Raw genomic sequence first — 27,253 nt, 5'->3', positions numbered from 1 at the left:
AGTAAACATCATAGAGATCTTTTCAATTTTTAAAAAAACGTTTACTTTAAAATAATTATAAATTCATGGGGCATGGCAAAGATAATATGAAAGGCTCCATGCACCTTTTATAATTTTAGTGTTGAACTCATATTCTTATTCAATTCTGTCATCTGCTTTATATCTATTTGGGTCAGCATTATTTCACATCTTTATTCAGAGTAGAGATCCTCTTTGTTGTTTAGATTTGCATAGTGTAATAAGTGCTGATGATGCAGAATGTCCGGAAACAATGATATACCTGCTTGTTTTTCCCTCCAGTTTTAGCAGTCTATTAATATAATTTCTGACAATCATATATTTTTAAAGCTATTTTTAGAAGATTAATTTTTAATCATTATGTGCTTATGAGATATTACTTTAAAAATCAAGGAGAAATGTGACTAGTTTTTGAACACTACCTTCAGTGTTGATGTTTAAGATTACTTTGTACTCTGTGTGTAGAATGACTATAACCTACCCCAGAGCCTTCCCCAGGCCCCAGACTTCCTCTCCCCACTTGGTATAGCCTCTCTTCTTCCAGAAAGTTTTTCTCTCTCTTGGGTATGGGTCACTGGATTATTGAGAAAAAGTGTCACCAACAGGGGGGCATAAGCCTGACACAAGTCATTATTTCTCATTCATTCAACAGACTATGATGAAGTGACAACTCTGTATCAAGAGTTGTTATATGCATTGGACATAATGGCTGTCAACAAGTCAGAGCTGGTCTCTGCCCTCTTGGACTTTTGCAGTGCACCAAGGAAGATATCAAAACTCAAAGTTGCAGTTATGGTGCTGTGGGTGTATTTACCAGTTTGATCTGAGTCTGGGGTTTAGGGAGGGCTTCCTGGAGGAAGAGAAGTAGGGGATGTCTGGCCACGTTGGAATAATCTTCTAAGGTTTTCTTTTATGACTGCAGATCAAGAGACTTACATTTGCTTACTTTTCCATTTGTGCAAATAAAAACATGGTTTCAGGCAATTAGTCCCCATATGTCACTTTTTTCACCCCATTGTTTAAGCCATTACTGTTACATCTAAGGGGAAATTCAATTAATATGATGCTATCTTCAAAATCCAGGATCATAAATAATGTCTTAAACACCATGAATCAATAGCCTCGCATGAGCAGCAAATACAGAACACACTAAACTCTAAAAGCTTAGACCTGCAGTTTCTGGCACATTGGTCTCTCTGTTCACATCAACACTAAAGGTAGCAGAGGCTCATGTCCAACCTCTTGGACCTGCTTCACTGCCCTCAGAGGGCTAAAAGCTCTACTGTGCCTGATATGGGGGGTGGGGGGCAGGATGGCTGATGTCATTATTTTGATCCACCAATGTTTCATAAAGACAGGTAATTTCTGGCAAATCCATATATACAAATGCATTAAAAACTTGCCCTTATTAATGCTCATTTGCTTTGGTCTAATTTTCATTTCTAAACTAGAATTTTTACTTCTATACTAGTTTGGGGGACTGTTCTGGTACAGTTTCCTTTCCTTTACAACATGATTGACATCATTCAGTTGATTTAAAATGTCAGTTTATGGCAATAGACTGAAAGTCAGTATTTTGCTATTTTTTATTTATTTATTTTTTTGCACCCCAGCCACAATCCTGATTCGGTTAAATTCCATTTTTATCTCCTTTAGAATTTTTCAAAACTGTTACTAGATTTCTCCAGCAGAGGGTGCTGTGCACAACATAAAGCTACATATTTCACTTACCAGTGCTCAACTGCTTCCACAATGACTTGACATTTTGAGACTACTATTGGTCTCATAGCAAAAACAATTAAATTATATTGAAATGAACCCAAGTGGCAACTTCTGAGAAGTCTGTTTCTAAGATATTGTTTATGTAGTCAGATAGTAAATTTACAAAATTTATTTTCTGTTACTTAGCAAGTATCAATTTCCCTTTCCTGTTTCTGTTTACAAGAAAATAGTGTAATTATTCAATCTAAAATGTATTCTCTTAAAAACTTCATTTGCTCTCATTGGAAAGTTCAGCAATGACAAGAAAATATGTTCCTAGCATTGTAAAATTGTTTGGGGGAACTTCAGCAACATTTTGTTCCAAGATAGTGATTGGGATTTTTAAATAATGACATAATTCATACATACTCAAAGCCTTCTGTGTAATACTTAGGTAGCAACAATTTTTATGTTAAAACAAAATATATATGTAAAACAAAGCATACACACTGTCCAGACAGGCACTGTCCAGTAAAAATATAATGTAAATTGGGTATGTAATTTTAAATTTCCTATAGCCACACTAAAAAATAAAAATAAACAGGTGAAATTAATTTTTTATTTCTTTTTTAGAGATGAAGTCCATGTTGCCCAGGCTGAGTTCCTGAAATCCTGGCCTCAAGCAATCCTCCCACCTCAGCCTCCTGAGTCACTGGGATTATAGGCACGTTTTATTTAGATTAATATATCCAAAATATTCCCATTTCAATGTGTAACCAATGTAAAAATTAATAATGAGATATGTATTTGGAGAAGGGTACTCATCTTCATGTATCTGGTGTATTTTACATTTGCAGCGTATTTCCATTTGTACTAGCTTTATTTCAAGTGCTCTGTTGTTCCATGGAGCTAGTGGCTACTGTACGGGACAGGGCAGGACTAGAACATTTCTGGAGCCTTTGATTTGTGAATTAAGCACCTCTACAGGAGGAAGGACTTATTCTACCAGAAAATGCTCCCAGATCCAAGATAACTGTAAACTACAAAACGCCCTTTGGGGTCTGACTTTGGAGGTGTAATTTTGAACATGTTTAATTCAACTTTGTGAGTTTAATTAAAGTTTTCATTAAACTTAAAAAGTGAATTCAGTTCGGTGCATTATAATTTGGTGGGGGGGATGAATGTTTGTCTTCTGTTTGCAGCATCTTTCTCTCTGCTGAGAAAACAAAAATTGACAAAGACTAGAACAAGATCTATGTCTGCTGCCAAAGTGCAAAGTTGTTCCTGTTGCATGATACCTTAGTGGTGATGGCAGGTTCTTCACACCCAGACCAACTGTCCTTTGTGTGATTCTAGCCTCTTCAATAGATCTTTGCTAACACACCTACTTCATTAGCAAAACCACTGATGTTTTAGTCCCTGGGCTTGCTGGCGATAAGGAGTAACTTTTAATTCCCCCTTATTTTGCAGCTACTGTTTTTCCTGAAAATATACCATGTTTTTTTTGTGTCATACAAAGAAACTAAGAGGTGCCTTCATTAGTAATGGAAAATTTAAATACTAGCTGACATATATGTGGCTCTTTTGTTCTACACAAAGCACTTTCACAGGCATCATTCATTTGAGAGCATACAGAGGCAAAGGAGCAGTGCAGAGAGACAACTAGGTGTGGAGACAGAAGTCCAGGTTTTGGAAGACTAAATCTATTTACTGTTTCCCAGCTGGGTGGTGGTGATGTTGAGTGTGTGTCACCATAATCAACCATGACCAGGGCTTTCACTAGCTGATGTAGTGTCTTTGTACGATTTGGAAAAGGGTGCCCACTTGGGGTGTACACGACCTTGTAGGTACACAGCTTGGCAACTAGATAGCAGCTTTGAGCAAATTAGAAAAAAGTACCCCTATGTCTTACAGGCCAGTATCAGGGCAGATGGCTTGACAAGTGAAAAGGGCAGGATTTCAGACCCCATTTGCTCTCCTGCACAACTTACATGGCAGCTGTGACTATGACTAAATACTGATTGATTCTCATATATCAGGCATCATGCTAGGAACTTTACATATATTCGCTCCTCTATTCCCTATCCGTTCACTATTAGACATCCTCACTTTACACATTTAAACCAAGGCTCAGAGACTGAGTGCTTGGTTACAGTCACAGAACGAATAAGTGGTGGAGCCAAGATGAGAAGTCTAGTCTATGTAACTTCCATAAATCATGATCCCAACCACCACATTACATGGGGCAAATTATCCTTCCCAGGAGTTATTCTAACAGCTAAATCTGATTGCATACATGGAAAGGCTTCACACATTTTAACACACTAAACCGATCTTTACAATTGTGTTAATAAAAATCAGTGATCAGAATATTTGCTAAGATGATTTTTAAATACTTGAATTTTAAGATTTTCAAAGAAGAACCTACAACAGAACTGGTTATAAAAGTAGCATATAGATTGGTTATAAAGTAGCACATAGAATTCATCTATGGAGAAGGGGGTTGATAAAAATAGACATTTATAACAAGACAGGCATTATCAAGAGTCACTTGCCACAGATGACAGATAAAGCTTAATTGTTATGAAATTAGTATGTTATATTAAATACTGGTAGGACAATTTATTTCTCTTTTTTTTTTCTGAGACAGAGACTTGCTGTCACCAGGCTGGAGTGCAGTGGCGCGATCTTGGCTCACCGCAACCTCCGCCTCCCGGGTTCAAGCGATTCTCTTGCCTCAGCCTCCTGAGTAGCTGGGACTACAGGCACACACCACCACACCCAGCTAATTCTTGTATTTTTAGTAGAGATGGGGTTTCACCATGTTGGACAAGATGGTCTCAATCTCTTGATTTCGTGATCCACTTGCCTCGGCCTCCCTAAGTGCTGGGATTACAGGCGTGAACAACCGCACCCGGCCTATTTCTCTTTTTTAAGGAAACCTTGAGTGATCTGGTCACTGGTTTCATTCAGGAACTATTTTTATCTTGTTAATTAACAGTTATTCAGTAGCAACATGGGAGAGGAACAGAGTAGAGAGGAGAAAAGAACATAAAAAAGATGAAACCTCTTAAACTATGTTTATGCTTCTCTCTGAACTAGAACTTTGAACAGTTGCACCTTCAAGGAAAAAGATAAGTTGTCTTTTTAAAAAGACAGATTTGGGTTTTATTGTTGCCGGTCTGTTTTTGAAGAGAGGAAAGTTCTGACAAGAATGAAGTGTGGTTGGGGATATGAAAAGAGTGGCGAGAAGGGCTCGAGTTTGGCATACAATTTGATTAACTGAGCTTTAATTATAAAATGTGCGTAATGGTTCCTTCATTACTATTAAGTTTAATACATGAAGAAAACCTGTGCCTTGAAAATTCCATCCTCATTTTTGCTCTAGTGGCCTCCAGTGCTTGATTCTTTAAGCCTGGAAGTATTTGCATTTCATCTAATTGTGTAAAATGGAACCAAAGTTTATCTGGTCTTTAAAACTGTGGCAAGGAAATGCTATCCAGTTTTTCCAAAATAGCTCATAGAATCCAAGACAGAAGATTATATCATTGTTTCTTCATACCTTGGAATATTATGCAGCCATAAAAAAGAATGGGATCCTGTCTTTTGCAGGAACATGGATGGAGCTGGAGGCCATTATCCTTAGCAAACTAATGCAGGAACAGAAAACCAAATACTGCATATTCTCACTTATAGGTGGGAGCTAAATGAGAACTTGTGGACACAAAGGGGAACAACAGACACTGGGGCCTACTTGAAGGTAGAGGGTGGGAGGAGTGAGATGATCACAAAAAATAACTAGTAGGTACTAGGCTTAGAACCTGGGTGAAAGAATGATCTGTATAATAAACACTGGCAGCACGAGTTTACCTATGTAACAAGCCTACACGTGTAGGTTTGAGTTTAGTTCTCAATCTTTCTGAGCCTTAGTTTAGGCTGAGGCAGAGAATTGCTTGAACCCAGGAGGCGGAGGCTGCAGTGAGCCGAGATTGTGCCACTGCACTCCAGCCTGGGTGACACAGTGAGACTCCATCTCAAAAAAAAATAAAATAAAATAAAATAAAGAAAAGAAGTAGACCTAGATTTGGACCCCAGCCTTACTACTCAGTGGGATAACCTTAGATATGTTACTTGACATCTCTGAACTTCAATTTCTTTATAAGTAAGGTGGAATTAAAACCACCTGATTTGCAGTGCTATCCTTTCTTTTGAAATTTTCACATATGAAGGTATTTATCAGTGCCTCATGAATGCTAGACACTCAACAATTACTATTTTCCCTCTACTTTGCTGTAAAGGCATCTTTTAACTCATGGTAGGTGGTAACTGTGTCTTATACTAAACCTTTGGCATGACAATTTTTTCTATAGAATAAATATAATGTGATAATGACTCATAATTATCAAGGGCTTACTACATAACAAGAACTGTATTTCATATGTGCCTCACCTAATTATTCTATTTATTCTCAACAATAACTGCAGGAAGTTAGGAAGGTAATCTCCATTTTGCAGAAGAATCAGAGGCTCAGATATCAAGAAATCTGCACAAGGTTATTCCTCAAGTACCCTACACTTCATCTTGCTCCTTTGTTCACACCTTGAAACCGACTGGAGACTATGCTGAGTGCATTCCAAAAATCAGTGAATTAAAAAAGAGTGGATTTTCTGGAATACGAATTATATCTCTAATAAAGCTGTTATTTAAATAATTCCTAATTTGGAGTGATTAGGAAGTGAGTATAAAGGAAGAATTAGCTCTGATATTTTTCTTTTGGCATCAGACTTTATGGTGAGCCTGTTCTCTAATTTTTTTTTTTTTTACATTTTTAAAGGAAAACTCTGCATCAAACACCTAGTCTCAAAACCAGACTATTCCCAATGTCTACTAAGAAAAACTGCTCTGGTTCTTAGGGTCAGACAGCCTGAAGAAGTTGTGTATGACAAAGTGACATGCTCAGACATACCAGTCTTACTAAGTCAAAGAATAAGACACTGAAACACCACAGACTCCAATAATTACCCTGAAACATTTTTTAGAAACTAATTACGGCCCAAGAGAAATTAAAAATTTATGAAGGATACTGAAATTATCTGGGAGAAACTTGAAAAAGCTGAAAGAGTCCAGAAATAATTCCAAAAAGAAAATGTGAACATATTTTCTTCAAAATGCTCAGCATGCCTTGCATACCTTCCATTATTATTTCACCCTCTGTTTGCCCAGTTTTGACTTAGAAAACTTTCTTTGGTATTAGAAAGACTGATGTATGTGATTAAAGATGGAATCATCAAAATACTTACACTTCTATATTACGGAGAACAAAGTTTGTTAGACTAAACGGAACTTCATGCCTTATGATATAGAAAACAGCAATAAAAGCTGAAAAACTTGGCCAGGTGTGGTGGCTCACGCTTGTAATCCCAGCACTTTGGGAGGCAGAGGCGGGCAGATCACGAGGTCAGGAGATGGAGACCATCCTGGCTAATATGGTGAAACCTCGCCTCTACTAAAAATACAAAAAATCAGCCGGGCGTGGTGGTGGGCGCCTGTAGTCCCAGCTACTCGGGAGGCTGAGGCAGGAGAATGTTGTGAACCCGGGAGGCGGAGCCTGCAGTGACCCAAGATTGCACCACTGCACTCCAGCCTGGGCGACAGAGCGAGACTCTGTCCAAAAAAAAAAAAAAAAAAAAAAAAAAAGCTGAAGAACTGGGGTCCTAGCTTAAAATATAAATGTGTGAAATTCAAGTCCTGTTTTACGTAATCTAGTCATTCCTTTAATTTCTGCCTGCAGACATTTACGGAACCAAGGAGCCATCATTATTACCTTCATCCATGCCATTAAGTAACTCGGTTAAATCTTCATTTTTGCTGTCAAACTGATGCTCCTTCCAAGTTTCACCATTTTCACTTCGAAGAACAATGAGTTCTCTCTCTTTTCCTCTCATGGACCCAAAGTGAGGGATTTCCACTATGACAGGGCTGGAAAAAAAATCCACATTATTTTGGTATCAAATTAAATATATTTAGAGTATCGTACTTAAAAAATGTTTCATTAACAGTATTCATTTGAAAATCAGAGGTGCCACTAAGGTTGGGAATGATTTCAAAGCTGCAGAATCATTTGCTAATTAAAGAATATTTTCGAAGCCTGATAACATGCCATCATTCATTCACTCACAAACAGTTCTTGGAGGACTACCATATGTTAGGCATAGGATTTAACAGGAGAAATTTTTCAGTACATATAAATAGGAATTTTGAATCAGAATGGAAAGTTATTAAAGTAGACCATAAGAAAGTTGGTCCATTTTTAAAAGACACAATAGGTATATTATACAAATGCTAATGATTTAAAAGGACACAGTCATTTCTTTAAAAAAAATTCTATAAAGTTCCTAGTTTGAAAGATGATTGCTATATTTTCTCCTTAGCAAGAAAACAATCAATATGATAACGACTCCTCCAACAGGCAGATTCCATGCCTTTCATGGCCATACGGTTAAGAGAGTTCCTGTGCTTTTCAATTTGTGAAATGGTAGTAGGTAGCTTCAATTCCTGGCTCTAATATAACCTGCATAGGAATACTTACACTTTCTGAAAAAGTACTTGTTGGTTTGCAATGGTCATATAACGACACAGTAATTTTTGACAGTGTCCTTTTGCAAAGGAATGTAAAAGAATGGCTGCAAATTGAACATAGCCAATCAAGCCACGGGAAATAATTTTGTTAAATTTTAAAATAGGATAAATACTAAAAGAGATGAATGGAAGTAAGCAGACCACAATCACACACAGTTTATGTAGTTGGATTGTGCAGCTTTATTTTATGACATTTAAGTAGACAGTATCATTATTCTCCTACAGAGGTTGTATGGAACCCCACTTCTTAACCTATGTGTTTAGGTATATGTGATAACAGAAGATACAGACTTAAATAAGTAAGAGCAGAAAAAGAGATCATCATTATAATGATCAAATAACATAAATAAAAACATGAATATCGATTTATTGGAAGAGCATTCGCTTAAAACGGGGATGATAAATATGATCATTTTGCTTTTGGCAAAATCAGAATTCAAATTAAAGATTAAAAAATAATTTTTATAATGCCTTTATTCTTCAATAGGTAGAAACAAAATCAAGTGTTCTTAGCAGTATTCATAATTTCAAGATTAAGGTATTTACAAGAGTTTTTAACTACACCTTATAATTAAACATTAAATTGTATTTAGTTTTGAGAACAAGATACAATCTTTGCAGGTTAATGTGTCAGATACTGTCTCTGTAAATATTTAAGGAATGTGGCTTTATGTATGATGCTCAATGATATTGGAGAGAAGGTATGAACAAGGGTCTTTGACCAAGGTGAAAGCCAAGCATAGCTTTTCATTAACAGGGTTCTTCATGCAGACTGCCAAGGCAAATACAACAATCAAACAGACAAGCGAACAAACAACAAATACCAGTGCATTTCAGCTTAAACAAAACCAAACAAAACAATTTTATAACTTTCAAAGAATATTCTATCTGCTGTCTATTTACTTTTATTTAAATATCTTATTGTCCCAATACTTTTCAAAATCAGTTTACTTATTGATGACTTCTTCTCAAAGCCCATAAAAAATTACACAGTACTCATGTGCTTTTAAAAGATCTGATTACACACACATACATGCACGCACACACACACACAGGTGTACAGACATGTAATTTATAGCAAATTTTGACTCAAAGCCTGCAAATACCTTCTCTTACACTGGGTTAAAGACTGTCGCTGTCTTTAAAAAGTATCATATTCAGAAGAAACATTTCAAATTAAAGAAAGGTTTACAAAAGCACGAAGTTATGAAAGCAGAATGCTTGCAGTGAATTCCACATGCTTGAAAAGCACAAGATAGGTAGCGGTGCTACATTAAGTCAAGCCACTATGATTTTTTTTTTCTTTCAGTGACACACATCAACTGAAAGCATTAAAAAAAAACTTAAAAAAATAAAAATAAACTTAAGACAAGAATCAGACCATGGGTGTGACAGAAAAAAATTGAAAATGGGAAAAAAAAATTGTAGACATTCTGTATCTTGTCTATAAAGGTCCTACCCAATAAATTTTGTTCCTTGAGGCCCAAGCTGCAGGATTCGGCTAACCAAGCTCTCACCCTCATTTACAGGGGGAGGATTGGTAGGAAGATGCAGTTTACTGAATAACATCCATGCAGCAGAAAGAGAAACGAGAAGGGGAAATTGTGAACAAACTGTCAGTCACGACAGAGCCTGCCTGATTTGCACCCAAGTGCCACCTCAGAAAATGAATTAACTTTATTTTTCCTTTTTGTAAAATACCATATCACAATGAACTGTTTCCCGAAAAATTTTCTTTAAAAAGACATGTCCCCAAAGCAGCCATAGATTCAACGTGGTAAAATAATTCCAGCATCTGTATTTTTTCCCTAGAATGGTGCCTTGACTTCTACAGGGACCACTGGGGTTCCGTGCACTTGCTGAGCAGAGAACATGCTTCTCGGTTAGTAAAAGCCTTGACCAGCAAACTGAGTTAAGAAAGTATCAGCCTATTAGCCTTTCACAGAATCACACAGCTTTGTGACCTTTGACACTTTACAAAAAGTATACTCAATCAGGTCCAACTAAGCAGTTTTAAGAGTTAACTCTTTGAGTTAACAAGGGTCAAGAAAATCAAAGATGCGTTGTGAGGGCCAAGGTTAACATTGACAAAACAACTTACCCTAAAAATTGTGCCCCTGCAGGACCCATTTCTACCAGCCTACTGGCTAATCCCTCTCCTTCCACCATGGGGGGTGGGTTGGCCAGTTTATGTCTCTTTACCAAACGGCAGGTGATTCGAGTGGGGGCCGTACACTTGCGTGGAGGAATGATGATTCTCATCCCATGGTGACGGCTTCCTCTCATGGAACCCCCTCTCGCGTCCACCATAAAGCTAACCAGAAACCTGTGGGGAGAAGATCAGAGGCCAATTCAAGGATGGAAATAAACTGTGTTCACAGCAAGTTTTGAAATTAAATGTTAAAGTTTATTTAAAGTGACAGACAATGTAGCTATCACTTCCTCTCTTTAAAGATAAATCGGAAGTAAATACGGTGGAGTCACATCAAACATGTATTTAACTTGTGCACTTTGCAAAAACTGAAACACAACTTATTTTTGGTGGAACATGGCCCCCAAACAGAAAAGCCAACTACTTTACCAGGCTCAAATGGAAGGAATAAGGGAGGTTTCAAAATTGGAGTAAAAACTGTCTATTAAGAGGATTCTCATGCATTTAAAACAAAAAAAAACTGTGGTCTTTATATTCAAAGGTCATTTTAACTATGAGTGGTTTTTGCCATATGCTGCCATATGGTTTCCTACAAGTAAGATGAAACTCCACAGTATGTCTTGACATTTATGACTCATAAAATGAATGTATATTTAATCATACCAACACTAATTTTTACTATGATAAAGCAGAATATAGTAAAAGCAGGAGATGACTAGATTTGCTAAGGTGATTTTGATGGAAAGGGATTAAATGTTTTCAGTATAAATACGGGCTTAAAAGCTGTCTGAAATAACCTACATTTGAATATTTTATACAACAATTAAAAAATGGAACTTAGACTTTTAGAAAGTGGCTCTAAATTATATAATTCTGTCATTGGCCTTTTATTAAAGCTAATAAGGAAAAACAGTCTGCATGTATTGATAAGTATGGCGGTGTAAAGAAATTAACTGTTATATTTGGATAGAAGCATATTGGAATCACTGTCTTCTATCACGTATGCACGGTTCCACTCTCATCATCACAGACTTTTAACACAGTTACTATCACAGAGTTATAAGTAAACATCAATCGGTGAGTCCAATGTGTGGAAGAGTTAAGGTCAGATAGCAGAACACAAATATATCCCTGTATTCTAGTTTCCACATATGAAAATATAGATTACTAGCACAGTACAAAATGGTGATAACTGGAAAATTGTCTGAATTCTTAAGTGTTTTTGGAAAAAAAGTCCCATCCATCAAAATTCTTTACTATTTTTTCCTCTAAAAACAATGCTAACATCCTGCAAACAGAATTTAAGACCTTGCATGGACTTCCTAGCTGGGGACCCTCTTCTGAAGAAGAATACCTCTTGACCTTGAAAGAGTGACCTTTTCAAGCCAACTGGCCTGTGATCCCCACAGGGAGAGGCAATGGGCTGGAGATCATTTTTCAGCCTATCAGATTCCTAGAACCAACTCTCCTCATCAGTAAGGTGGATTCATCTTTACACCCTTTTGCTCGTTTTGGATTTAACCATTTTGCTCTGAATTAATTTATGTCTTTTATAACATTCTATTGATTTTGGGAGATTGGGACCACTATGCTAATCAAGTTAAAGGGGAAAACATTGACTCTCTCAAAAATAAAAATAAAACAAAAATCACTCCTCCCTAGTCAAAGAAAAAGATACTTGTTCGCTTGTACAAGTGTTGGGATGAATTGTTACCAATGCTAAAAGACATGAGGCTCACCTGAAATTGCTCTGGGCTGCCCACATTTTCTTAGACATATGTATATTTAACAACTACTTTTATTCAGTAACAAGGCAATATGGCAATATTATAAGACAAAATCGAATCATTCCCTGCATTTAGTAGTTGTAACTACAAAATCAATTTTTCATTAGGAATAACAGTAACAGAATGGATTTAAAACGATTCACGACAAATTTTGGGCTTGAAGATTCTGTTGTGTCAGTACACACATACACACACACTGGAGTGTTTCCACTGAGAGGGGAATATTTGCCCTGGCAACCGCTGAGTCTCAACAATTTAGATAGTAATTCTGATTGGGTCTGTCTTGTTCACCGCTTGACCTGCAGAGCCAAGCACAATTCTAGCACAAAATAGGGACACGATAAATATTTACTGAATAAATCAATGAAAAAAACTATTTTGCTTAGAAACTGTGTAGGTGAGACTTGGTTACTAATACTAATTGACTGATGGGTGGATAGATAGGTAGATAGCTGATTGGAGCTGAGCGGACTGAAGGTACAGTTTATCAGAATTAAAATAAAAATAGCTCAGCTGTAAAGAATATCAGAACCAATGGAAAAAACACTAGTTAAGATGATATTAACAACAAACTGGAAGCGTCTCTTTCTCTGTATTCTGTATAGCACACAGTGCATGGCTGGGGCTCATCAGCAACCATTTATTGTTCTGAGGTTCTCAACTTCATGGAGTCAACAGACTGAGGAAAAGTGGGACTATTCATTAAACAGGACATGGGTCCTATTATTTAATAACATTATAAAATACAGTGATTTGTTTTACAAACCCGTCTTACATATTCCGTGTAAAAAAGTCATGCAATATAACTTCTAGAACAAATTAAAAGGTAATATGTAATAATATTTGTATCTTATTAATATTTAAACATAGCACAAATTCTACAAATGATCCTAAAACTAATACATGAATGTTTCTAGTTTTAGGAACAGCAGGATGACAAATGCTGATATACTACAGACATTGACACGATCTAATTATGGGAAAAATTCACATAAATTAAAAATACAAAAAGGATGGTTCACATAAAGGACACAGTTATCACCTTGAATCATACTGAGGAAGTGGAGAAGAATAGCTGCAAAATAATTTAGAAAGCAAATGGGAAAAATTAATGTAATATAATTAGAAGCAAGCAACAGAAAATGTCAATGACAAGCAAAGGAAAAATAAAAACCATCAGAAAATGAAACCAGGGCATTTGGCATTTGTGGGACAACCTAGAAAAATATCTGCCTTACGTAGGTGCATAAACTGCAAGGATCTGGCATCAGTGAAATATTTCTAAGTCTACACCAGGTCTATATTTTCCTTTTCCAATAAGCCCACACCTGATGCCATTACTTTTGCTTTCCTGCACGTGTCTATTGTCTCTGTTGTCTTCAATAACGTTCAAGGTGAAGGGGAGATAACTTGCATACTCAAATACTTCATTGTTTTTAATGTATGGGAAAGTTCATTTCTGATTTTATTATCATGTTTCTTCAACTTCTCAGTTTACTAAATTAAGCCCTAGTACCTTGTCTTTGATTTGTAGAGAATACAAAGTGATGGTTTCGAGTCTTTGAAATATGGTGGCAATTCATCAAGCGTGATTCAAAAAACTCAACATGTTTGCTCCCTGAATGTATCCCAAATGTTGTATATTTTCCTTCTTGAATCCGATTTTTTTTTTTGCTTTTCTAACATTAGACTGATATGCATCGAATATAAATTATATAAATATTTTTAGCAGTTTAAAATTATAATATTTCAAGGTTTTTCTAATTGAGTTGAAGAAATGCAAAGTTAATAACTCAAAAGCCACCATAAAGTTTATAATTTATGAAGCACTTTCATGTCAATTATTCCCATTTGAATGATATTGATCTGTTTCTCAGAATCGTAGTATTACAAAGCCAAAATCTATAACTATACTTTAACCTGAAGCATTCCTGAGTCTGATTTTGTATTAGTAAAATGAGGATAATGAGTAATATGTATCTCACAGTATCATTATAAGGTTCAAGTAAATATAAATGAGACAACACATGTAAAAGATTTAGCACAATGCCAGGCACATGACAAGAAGTTAGTAAACGTTAGCTATTACAATTTATTTTAATTAGGAGCAGCAGCAAATATTTCATATAATATATGAAGCACTTCATGAATATTAATTATTGTTAATTTATTTAATTCCAAAATAATCTGCCCTTGTCCTCGACCACAATTAACTTATGGCCTAAATGCCAATTTCAAAGGCAAAAATACTTTGAGATATTCATCATTTTAATGAATTATTTTGATTCTACTTATATGGATGTCAATTATCCCAAATTTGAGTTACCCAAAGATGAAGAATCCAGTATCTAAAGATACACTAATTTATTAATTCAGTAACTAAAGCAGGTCCCCTTTTAGCCTCCTGCCTCAAATTCTACTGACCAGGGAGGCAGCATGAGGAGGCTGTCTCCTCATGTAAAAAAAAAAAAAAATGGTTTTTTTGTAAGTAAATATCTTTATTCTTTTTACTCATTTCTTTTTTTTCTAATTACAAATTAATACAACTTAATTGTAATTTTATTTCAGAAATGCAGAAGGCACCAACTTGAAAGTTCAAATTTATATATTCTTTTAAAAGGAAAATCACAGAAAACAAATCATTTGTCAAATCAAAGACCTGTATCATATGAGAAAAAAATGACAATACCAGAGCTTACTGCTCATTTAAAAACTAAATATTTGCTGGGTGTGGTGGCTCAGGCCTGTGATCCCAGCAGTTTGGGAGGCAAAGGCGGGCAGATTGCTTAAGCTCAGGAGTTTGAGAACAGCGTAGGCAACATGGTGAGACTTCATCTCTATGAAAAAATACAAAAATTATCTGAGCATGGTGGTGCACACCTGTGGTCCCAACTACTCAGGAAGCTGAGATGGGAGAATAGCTTGAGCCCAGGAGGTAGAGGTTGCAGTAAGCCAAGACTGCACCACTGCACTCCAGCCTGGCCGACAGAGCCAGACCTAGTCAAAAACAAAAACCACCACTAAATATTTCAGAGAAATTCTTCTATCATTAAGGGAAGCACAAAAGTCAGTTAAGGTAAATTAACAGGCATACTTACATATTTAATTTTCTATTGGAAAGAAAAATCAGACACCTAGAAAAATTTCTTTTGAATAGAAAAGTAAAACGGAGAAAAATCACTATGTTTCAAATTTTAAAAAATTTAAAAAGGAAATTTTCTGAAAAGGAAAAGTAAAGACCTAGAAGATTAGAATAGCCAGGAAAGTTTGTTGTATCAATAATTTCATTATTTTTTCTAACAAAATTAAATTTTTCTCAAAAAAACTCATACAGAATTACCTAGAAAGAAAATTTAATAATGATTTACAAATATGTTTCACATATACTAATGAATATACATTTCATACATGAATATATTCATATATATGAAGCTTGTTGATGTGAATTTATAACTGTAAATAATAAATGCACTGTTCATGTAGTAGGATAATGAAAAGTGACATTTAGGTTACTTACCCAGAATGAATGGGGCTTGAAACAAGATTGACATTGTCTAAAGTGTCTGCAGCCCAGCTGTAATGTCTAAGAGAATCTGAATCAAATTCCCTTGTGAATGTTAGATGCTGAAAAATAAAATGGTAAATTAAATTACATCAAAAAACCATACAAGACTGGTTTCTCTACACATATAAAATATATCCGTATTCCTCTAATTCCGGGTAGACTTACATTCAACATAAATAATTTTTAAATTTTCCTCTATAGAAATACATTGAAATCTGAGTATCGTAATGTTAGAAAATAAAGTCTATTGACATCTTGTTTTATTTTAATCTTTTAAGAAAGCTCCCTGGGTAACTGACATGGCAAAGAAGTATCATAGAACTAACTCCAACTATGATTTTAAGCACTTCAACATGTCTCCAAATTAATCCTGTAACAACTGTAATTTTTTTTCTCAATTCTCAAAATAAAAAACGAAAAATTCAGTCTTGATGACTTCTGGTTCCAAATGGGGCAGAGTAGCTAGTAGCAACCTAGTGCTTCTGCCAAGTAAGCCAGATAAAATACAGAAATTGTATCGGAATGCAGCAGAGAGCGCGGCTGAAGCATCAAGAACTAAAAGAACTAGCAAACTCTGGGAGGGGGAACATCTTCAGGAGTTGAGTTGACTTTCTCTTGCCCATTTTTAACTTACAGGCTTTTGTCAGTTACCAGGGCAAACAGATTTGTACTTTTAACCTACAGGGATCACTGTTATTGAATACAAAAGCCAGGAGAGTTTTGGTGGATATTTGGGTGGCCTCAAGCATGCTACAGTTTCCTGCTAAGAACATGTGCTGAATTCTGAAGCTGTGCAGAACAGGAAGCTCAAAACCTAACCAGAAATATCTCTGAAGAGCGCAATGGAGATTTTTGGCAGTTAATAAGAAAATGACCTAAACGTTTAGAACTTAAAATGGGAAGAGATTTGAAGATCATACCACAATTTTAAATAAGGAGGCTGGTGAGCTGGAGGGAAAACAGAGGTAGTGTGAGCTTTCACCAGGGCTGCAGACCAGCCTCATTTCAGCAAAATCTTTACTGAATTAAAATTTACTATTCTATTTGCCTAGCAGAGGGAGGGCAAACATTCTGTGGAGGAATATATCACCTTTGGGTGTGTCCACAATTTTTTATACACCATGTCTAGTGTGTCCACAACTTTTTATACACCATGTCTAGCATAAAGTGAAAAATTGCCAAGCATGGTCAGAGTAGGTGGATAAAAACAGAAAAATGAAATAAAACCAAACCAAGCTAGATAGACACTATAAACAGACTCCTAGGCCATCCAGATTCTGAGGTAAGCTAATAAGTGCTTTATAATAACTATGATTAGTATGTTTACAAAAACACAGGGAAAGATAGAGAAAATAAATTAAAAGGGATAGAACACTAGAATATACATAAGAAGCAATCCAACGGGCATCGGTTCAGTGCTAAATACAATGTCAGTTCTTGACTTAGACACAATATAAAAGAGGGTTAAGTTAGAGCCCTAAATGGAAAAATATACAAAATGAAGGATAGGTTAAAAAAAAAATAGAAAACAGTACAAGACATGGAACACTGAGAGATTTTAACATAAGTGTAAATTGGACCCTTAGAAATAGAAGAGAAGAAGAGAATAAAGTAGAAGCTGTATTTGAAAAGATAATGGCTAAGAATGTACCAAATCTGATAAAAGGTTTTAGCCCACAGTTCCCCGCTAATCTGCTTCCTACTGAAACCTCAGTAAAATGACAGTCACATATTTAAAAATACACACACAGAAAGGACAGAGAGAATAAGAGAAAACACATCAGCAGAGAAACAGGATTGGCCAGAATTATCTTTAAAAAGTGATTTGACTTCCATAATCCCCTCAGTTGTCAAATAATGATCCCCTGCCATCACTACCACCAACCCTAGCAGAAGACTAAAGGCGGGAGACTAGAAGGCTAGAGGCACCATACTGAAAATGGGGATTGTATACTGAATATTCAGACTCCCAGCCTTCCTTTACTGGTCTCCCAGACACAGTTAGGGACAGAGTTCTAGGCAGAAAAATGGGAAGTCTCTGAGGATTCTGACCTGCCCACTGGAATTTCCCAGTGAAATGTTCTGGCTTATTACTTCAGTGGAAATCACGGATAACAACCTCCACAAGATATAGAGAGCTTCCAATGAGCTTATTAATGAGTAGACAGTTGTCAGTCACTAGACAGTTGAGAAAAGCATCTAGTATAAAAACAAAACAAACAAGCAAACAGAAGGAAAGCAAATTGGAGGAAACAGGCTTTTCAGGGAGAAGAAAACAAAATTATTCATTATTATCTAGAGATAGATGAGATATTTTTACACCCATGAAACAATAGACTACTTATTTTAAAAAAAAGAGACATTCAGGGAAAAATAACTCTTAGAAAGCAACAAATATATTGAAAAAACCCTAGAAAGTATAGAGAAATTTTTAACTCTAGAAAACAGGAGAGAAAATACAAGAAAGCAAAAGATAAGTTCAGGAGGTTCAAATCCTCCTCCTCAGTCTAAAGAAAAGAAGTTCTAGAAAGAAAAAAAAAATTGTGAACAAAGGAAAATAAATTAAGGAAACAATTTAAGAAACTTTTCCAGAGCTGAAGACAGAGTTTGCCAGAGTCAAATGACCCAGTGAGTGAGCAGCACTGTGAATACAGAACCCATTATGGTACATCATTGTAACATTTCCGAATGTGGAGACAAAGACAGAGTCTATAAACATGCAGAGAAAAAATGGTCACAGATGGAGGGCCTGTATCAGACTTTTAACAGCAAAACGTGAAGGTAAAAGGCAATGGAGCAATTCCTTCAACATTCTGACAGGAAATGACTTCAAGTCAGAATTCTATAACCAGCTAAACTAAAAACAAGCATGAACTAGACAGATATTTCCAGATATATAAAACCTTAAAAAATGTTTTTTTGGTGCACTCTCTGAGGAAACTACTGGAAGATGTACTCCACCAAAATGAAGGACTAACCCAAGAAAAAGGAGGTCATGGACTCCAACACAAGAGAAATCAAAGGGAATTTTCATGGTTATGATGAAGGAAGACCCCAAGAGCACATGTGTGTGCAGTGGACCTACAAGGAATATGACAAGTAAGAAAGCTCTAAGCAAGATGAGGTACGTAGACAAGACAGATAGATCACCTAATGAATGTGAACATATTGAGAGATATGTACACCTTGGGGAGAGTTTTGGGGTTGGACTATTGATATGCACAGAGGACATCAAGCAAGTGAAAAAACCCCAGGGAAAATAAAATATTGTGCTGGAAAGAAAAAGCAATCAGGTCAGGCGCGGTGGCTTATGACTGTAATCCCAGCAATTTGGGAGGCTGAGGTGGGTAGATCACTTGAAGTCAGGAGTTTGAGACCAGTCTGGCCAACATGGTGAAACCCCTTCTCTACTAAAAATACAAAAAATTAGCTGGGAGTGGTGGCATGCACCTGTAATCCCAGTTACTCGGGAAGCTGAGGCAGGAGAATCGCCTGAACCTGGGAGGTGGAGGTTGCAGTGAGCTGAGATTGCGCCACTGCACTCCAGCCTGGGTGACAAAGCAAGACTCTCTCAAAAAAAAAAAAAAAAAAAAAAAAAAAGAAAGAAAGAAAAAGCAATCACAATATAAGCCACATATGTAACATTTACATAGGCATAACAAGATAAGCATCAAATACAGCTATAAGCAAAATAAATTACAACTGGGGAAATGAGAAGATACAAAGTGTGCATGGTTGGGGAGGAAAAGTGTGGGAAAAAATTAAAGCTTCAGCTTTCATTTGGGGAAGTCAATAAATCATTCCTGAAGTGGAGAAAAATCAACAAGAACAATATACATGTAGTATTTAGAGATATGCAAGCACATCATAAGAGTCATCAAAAATTATTCCAAGCACTTATCTCTGGAAAGGAGAAATTGGGGACTGAAGGTGTATATGGGGATTATGTTTCTTCCTAACAAGTGTGTCTTGTAGAATGATATGGCTTTTTATTTAATTGCATAACTTTGGTAATAATAAAATCTAAATTTAAAAACTTACTCTGAATTACACAGATTTTAAAAAAATAGCCCTGAAGTCAAACTGAAAAATAAATTTGTAGAGCAATTATATGCAAGTCACTATCTCACCCACGTCCTAGGAAAATGCAAAAATGAATGAGGAACAGCTTTATCTGCATTTAATGAGCAAGGACACATCTAGTGAATGGGTGTGCAATTAAGCTTCTAACAAGAATCCAAGAAACCAAGATTCTAACCTGCCAAAGGCAATAAACCATTTAGGAAAGTTCTCAAATTCTATATGGGTTAACCAAAGATGAGGTGTTGGCTTCAGTCTGGCCTTATTTAACAACAACTTATACTGACTTTTGGAGAACCAAACCAACAAACCTTCAGAGTAGGGCAAAATACTTAATACAAAGTAGTGATGTTCCTTTAATTTTTTTGGCATGAGTGGAGTGGAGGGCAAGCTACAGTTCCTACACTGGGGAGCCTAAGGTTATTTTTCACAAAGGTTCATTTTTTTAAAAAAAGTTCTCATAAATAAATAATATCATTCCTCTTTGGTAATTACAGTAAATTATTTACCTTTGGTACTCTTAGAAACATGTACTGGTGCCATTAATTATTGAAACAATGAATTATATCTCACAAAAAGGTATCACTGCAATCATGTAATATTTATCAAAGCCAGAGTGTGCCAGGACATGGATTCCACATCCTTCTGAGTCTTTTCTTAACTTCTCTACTCTTGCAACTCTGCCACTCATTGAAGCTTTGTTGTAACACGAACAAATCTCATACCTGATCAAAACAATGAGCTATATTATTTTGAGCTATATGTCCCAATATTTGTCCCAGATAGTAACACTTAACTATGTTTTTAGGTACCTTAGTACTTTCTCTTCCGAGTTTTGTGTTTTCAGAGAGGTTTGCTCAGGTTTATGAACAGACATAACTCAAGTTTAATAACCTAAATACAGGCAAAGAAAATACTCTTCCTACGGAGCATCCATCTAGCTATAAAATGAAGCAATTCAATGGAACCTATGGTTTTCTACATAGATACGGAATTAGTATTTCATTTCCATGCTACCTGTCTGCAAAGACTTACTCCTACAGGTTAGAATCTACTCAAAACCGAAATATAAAATTTCAACTATTCACTTACATTCGTTCTGACATGTTACTGCGCATAGCACCACAGTACTAGCAAAAAACTTTGCTTCTATTTAATTACTGAACAAATAGACATTTAAAATGATTAACAGGGCTTGGCGTGGTGGTGTCTCATGCCTATAATCCCAACACTTTCGGAGGCTGAGGCGGGTGGATCACTTCAGGTCAGGAGTTCAAGATCAACCTGTCCAATATGGTGAAACCCCATCTCTACTAAAAATTCAAAAAGAAAATCAGACAGGTATGGTGGCATGCACCTGTAATCCCAGCTACTCGGGAGACTGAGACAGGAGAATCACTCGAACCCAGGATGCAGAAGTTGCAGTGAGCCGAGATCGTGCCATTGCACTCTAGCCTGGGCAACAGAGCGAGACTTCATCTCAAAAAAATTACAAATAAATAAATAAATAAATAAAAAGAAATAAAGTGATTAACAGATATTCCATGTTCATAGATTGGGAGAATGAATATTGTTAAATACTTAACAGTATGTTCACACTGCCCAAAGCAATCTATGGATTCAATGCAATCTCTATCAAAATAATGATATTCTTCACAGAAATTAAAAAAAAAATCCTAAAATATATGTGGAACTACAAAAGACTCAGAACAGCCAAAGCTATCCTAAGTGAAAAGAACGAAACTGGAAGAATCACATTATCTGACTTTAAATTATACTACAGAGATATAGTCACCAAAACAGCATGGTGCTAGGAAAAAATCAGACACATAGATCAGTGGAACAGAATATAGAACCCAGATATAAATCCATACATCTACAGTGAACCGATTTTTGACAAAGGTGCTAAGAATGTACATTGGAGGAATAATAGTCTCTTCAATAAATGATGCTGGGAAAATTAGATAGCCATATGTAACAGAATGAAACTAGGCCCCTATCTCTCGCCATATACAAAAATCAAATCAAAATGAATTGAAGACTTAAATCTAAGACCTCAAACTATGAAACTATTAAAAAAAAAAAAACACATTAGGGAAACTCTCCAGGACATTGAACTGTGCAAAAATTTCTTCAGTAATACCCCACAAGCACAGAAAACCAAAGCGAAAATAGACAAATGGGATCACATCAAGCTGAAAAGCTTCTGCACAGCAAAAGAAACAATCAGCAAAGTGAAGAGACAACCCACAGAATGGGAGAATGTATTGACAAACTATCCATCTGATGAGGGATTAATAACCAGAATATATAAGGAGCTCAAACAACTCTCTAGGAAAAAAAAAAAAATCTAATAATAATGGGCAAAAGACCTGAATAGATATTTCTCAAAAGGAGACATAAAAGTGGCAAACAGGTATGTGAAAAAGTCCCCAACATCACTGCTCATCAGAAAAATTTAAATCAAAACCATAATGAGATATAATCTCACCCTAGTTAAAATAGCTTTTATCCAGAAGTTAGGCAATAACAAATTCTAACCAGGATTTGGAGAAAAGGGAACCCTCTTACACTGTTGGTGGGAATGCAACCACCACAGAGAGCAGTCTGGAGGTTCCTCAAAAAACTGAAAATAGAGCTACCATGCTATCCAGTAAGCCCACTGCTAGGTATACACCCAAAAGAAAAGAAGTATATCAAAGAGACATCTGCACTCCCATATTTATTGCAGCACTATTCACAACAGCCAAGATTTGGAAGCAACCTAAGTGTCCATCCACAGATGAGTAGAAATAGAAAATACATACACAATGGGGTATGTATACACAATGGAATACTGTCCAGCCATAAAAAAGAATGAGAGGCTGTCATTTGCAACAACATGGATGCAACTGGAGGTAATTATGTTAGCATAAGCTGGGCACAGAAAGACAAATTTCTCATGTTCTTACTTCTTTGTAAGAGCTAAAAATTAAAATAATTGAGTTCATGGAGATAGAAAGTAGAAAGATTGTTACCAGAGGCTAGGAAGGGTAGTAAGGGAGTGCGGGGGGTGGAGGGTAGTGGGAATGGTTAAAATGTACAAACAAACAAAACTGGAAGAATGAATAAAGGCAGGGTGCATGGCTCATGTCTGTAATCCTAGCACTTTGGGAGGCCAAGGTGGGTGGATGACTTGAGCTCAGGAGTTTAAGACCAGCCTGGGCAACATGGCAAAATCCCATCTCTATAAAAATTACAAAAAAGAGCCAAGCGTGGTGGTGTGTGCCTGTAGTCCCAGCTACTTGGAAGGCTAAGGAGGGAGGATGGCTTGAGCTGGGAGGTAGAGGTTGCAGTGAGCCAAGGTAGTGCCACTGCACTCCAGTCTGGGTGACAGGGCCAGACCCTTTCTTTAAAAAAAAAAAAAAAAAAAAAAAGTATAAGACCCTAGTATTTGGTAGTACAACAGAGTGACTATAGTCAAAAGAAATTTAATTGTATACTGTAAAATAACTAAAAGTACATAATCGGATTGTTTGTAGCACAAAGGACAAATGCTTGAGGTGATGGATACCCCATTTACTCTGATGTGATTATGCATTGCATGCCTGTATAAAAATATCTCACGTCACCCATAAATATATATACCTACTATGTATTTACAAAAATTTAAAATAAAAATAATAGGATACCACATATGATGATGGTTAAAGATGAACTTGACCCGATTTTTAAGTTTCCTCAGCAAGGAGGGGTGTTGCCTGGGCTTAATGGAAAAGCTTGGCTTTGAAGTTGAGTCACAGACTTAGATTTGGAAATTGCCTTTGCCTCTTGTTAATGGAAACACTTCTTTACCACTCCCGATTTTTCCAGTTTGAAAAGACAACTCAGTTGTGTAACTGTGGGCCTCTCCCTGCCCCTTTATATTCACTTTAGCCCTGGAAATTAAAGTGATGTATCTGAGTGACAGATTTGGGAAAGGTAGCTGGGAAGGTTCTGCTCAGATCCAGTTTTCAATCTATGGGCACAGAGAGTGAGCAGCCTCCTCTTCTCTCCAAAGCCTACTTTTGCAAAGAGTATGCCTGGCCTGGGCCAGCACCACAGTCAACAGGTAGGGGAGTATGCCTATCTCAGGGGTTCAGTTAGCAGGCCGACATGGCTTAGACACTAAGCTAGTCCTCGCCTGGCCTCCATCAGGACTAAAGGAGATATTTTTCCATTGACCTTTCTTTATCTTTACTTATTGAAAGCTCCTTCAGAGATGCCCCAGCATCACCTGCTGGTTTTGTGATCATTAGCAGATTACTCAACTTTTCTCAGTCTTTGTTTCTGCATTTTCAAATTGGGGATGGTTGATATGGAGATAAAAGAAAACATACGTCAAAGTCTGGCACTAATGCAGTGCTGGTGTTGGCATGGAATTATAATAACGTCTCCTTATATGTGTAAAGCCTTCCATACTTTTCAAAGGACTTTCACTTATATTAATTAGCTCATTTGTTACAATCTGATCATTTATGGGGGAAAACAGCAAAAATAAAAATATTCCAGTCCCAGCACTGGGGCATTGTAGTAATATACACAGGATGCTTTTATCACACCAATGGAAGCCATTTAAGAATGCATCTTATCAATGCCTAGGTCTTATTTATTGACTCAAAATATCTACATTCCTTTGTTAACAGCAATACCACAACTTACTGTGCATTAGTTCAACGGCCAAGGACTGACCTAGCCCTATACATTCATTTTTTTGCTTGAGTTGTCAGAACCTATTAGCCCTGGCAGTAATGGAGCCATTTGACAGATGAGGAAACTGAGGTTTAGAGAGACTTCAAAAACCAGGCCATACAAAGTTAACACCTAGCACTGGGTGGCTTTAGCAGAATACTATGTTAAAGAAAAATTCAATTGAATTTTTAATAATTTTTATTCCCATGCCAAAGATAATATGAATAAGCATATCACTTTTCATTTTGGAAGTGATGTCAAGGATTATTAAAGTGAAAATGCACATTATTTAATAGAGTCCAAAGCCTGACTAATGATGATATCACTGTCTCCAAGAGCTTAATACTTTCCAAAAATAGTTTCTCACTAGTCCTATTCATCAGAGGAAAGAGGAGAACAAGTACATACTGGCCTTACAAACAAGGACACACCCAAATGCCCAGGTCTGGAAATAATTGTCTAGGCAAGGAAGAAAAGAGGCAGGGTCAAGAAAGTGTTTGCAAGAGACAGACAAAAAAGGAAATCCAATTAACTCCAATAGTAGTAATTCTTTAGGTTGCTGACTGTCAACCTCCAGTGTTAGATGACATGAGTTAAGGACCAGAACTAACTCTGCGAGTTTCCTTATCTTAACAGCTCTACCACCTATGGGGGAAGGTGGTCTTGCATATTAACTGGTGGCCTTGACAGGCTAATGTTAACAGCAACCAGCAAATCTCCCAGTAACAGGTCACATGCAACACTCAGTGCAACAATTCTGGAAGACTGTAAATACAATTTAGTTTAGCAACAGTTGGATGATACAATCAGACTGGGAGCCACAGAAAGTAAAGGGCTATCGGGGATAACTTCACTCTCGGCCACAACTTGGACAGGGCCAAGGCAGGGGAACCCATGAGAGTGTCAGTTCCCCACACAAACAATAAGATGACTTGGGTTTGAATCAGGCTCTGTCACTCCATAGCCCAGTGAATGGCAAGTCAGAAAACTCACTAAACCTCCATTTCTGCATTAGGGTGACAGGTAGAAAATATTAATTGCCCTGATTCACTGTGAGAAGGTAATGGCCCAAGTAATGTGAAAATGACTTGAAAATTCTAAATTACCATGCAAACAAAAACATAGATGATGCTAATCTCATACCCTAGATATTTACTTATTTATTTTATTTTTTGAGGCAGAGTCTCACTCTGTCGCCTAGGCTCAAGGGCAGTGGCGCGATCTATCTTGGCTCACTGCAACCTCTGCCTTCTGGGTTCAAGTGATTCTCCTGCCTCAGCCTCCCCAAAGTGCTGGGATTACAGGCGTGAGCCACTGTGCCCAGCCTACCTCTAGATTTTTAATAATTGAAGATCATTTATTTCTTATATTTCTCAACTTTTCTCAGTCTTCATTTCTGCATTTTCAAATTGGGGATGGTTGATATGGAGATAAAAGAAAACATACGTCAAAGTCTATGTAATGTTGCATCCTTCTATGTAGATATTTAGGATAGCATATCCTTTTCACACCACAGGGAGAAGTCAGAGCTGCCTGCTGGATTAACAAAAATAATAGTAGTGTTTTTGCTTTGCAAAATACTTGTCTACGCATCAATTCTTCTCATGGCTAATCCGCTTTACTCAGATCTGCTATGCTTCGCTTATTAGAGTGGCACTATTGCCTAGCGGCCGGGAGGAGAATGGATTTAAGCACCCATCAGATTTACAGTCCGTTCTCAGCTCTACTGCCTAATAGCTGTGGACAAGCTATTTAACTGGACAAGCTAAACACTCCTCACAGTCCTAGCCTCCTTGTCTGTAAAGTGGTAATCATAATACCCATTCCATTAGGTAGCCAAAAGCATGAAATGAGATGATGCATTTAACAAAATATTGTGGCAGGTACCGTATTAAGTATAATTATTGTGATGTGCAGTGGATATTGAGTGAAAAGGCAAACTCCTACCCAAATCGATAGTAGCAGGTTTAAACATCCAGCACAACTACATGGAAACACTTTTACAAAATGGATTCCATAAAAGGAAACCTGACACAAGTAGTAAAATAAAATAAAAATTAAAGGCCTACTATAATAGAAAAAGCAGGTCTTTTTTCCCTTACAGTATTTATTTTCTTGAAGTCAACTCTTATTACTCTTAAGACTTATTTTATTTGAGAATAGCACATAAAGAAACTATGTTAAATTTTCAAAGTGGATTGATTTCAAGACAATCTGGTTATGAACTTGAACAGAGAAAGTGAATCAAGGTCAGGGTGGAAGCTGAGTGTGTCAACACCCAGTTTGAGACATCAAAACTAACTGCACTACCTTAAGGAAGTCACAATACCAACCTCTCTGCCTTAAAAAAAAAAAAATCTGTAATCTTGCTGACCAATCTTTGAGAAGTGTTGAATGGATCACCTGAGTAATGCTGGCAAAGCACTTTGAAGAGAGAAAGCAGCATATTAAATGTCACCAGTCAAATGTGCTTATCTTCTAGGGGGACTATCTCTAGCAAATCTTTAATCTGAGGCTGGCTACCTTCTGCCACCATGCACATTTCTGAGCACCCCCCCTTAGAAATTAGCTTACATGAAAGAAATAGCAAGGTTAATATGC

General features: G+C 36.6%; 1 protein-coding gene across 48 annotated transcripts in view; it reads right to left on the bottom strand.

Moving 5' to 3' along the window:
- ANK3 (ankyrin 3) overlaps positions 1-27,253 on the bottom strand; it is a 701,337-nt gene that overhangs the window by 70,214 nt on the left and 603,870 nt on the right. For 23 of the 48 annotated variants that reach the window (XM_005565791.5, XM_005565789.5, XM_074002092.1 and 20 more), the window contains 3 exons: positions 15,815-15,921; positions 10,460-10,684; positions 7,544-7,698 (listed from right to left, as the gene is read on the bottom strand). In XM_005565791.5, the coding sequence (XP_005565848.3) occupies positions 7,544-7,698; positions 10,460-10,684; positions 15,815-15,921 (487 nt within the window). Of the gene's footprint in view, positions 1-7,543; positions 7,699-9,817; positions 9,917-10,459; positions 10,685-13,339; positions 13,373-15,814; positions 15,922-27,253 lie in introns of all 48 variants that reach the window. The other 25 variants (XM_074002067.1, XM_074002068.1, XM_074002069.1 and 22 more) reach the window with 2 other exon arrangements.

Source organism: Macaca fascicularis, chromosome 9 (assembly GCF_037993035.2).
Source record: "Macaca fascicularis isolate 582-1 chromosome 9, T2T-MFA8v1.1".
Classification (NCBI taxonomy): Eukaryota; Metazoa; Chordata; class Mammalia; order Primates; family Cercopithecidae; genus Macaca; species Macaca fascicularis.
Note: the sequence above shows the minus strand (reverse complement) of the source record. Positions and strands in the feature narration are given on the sequence as shown.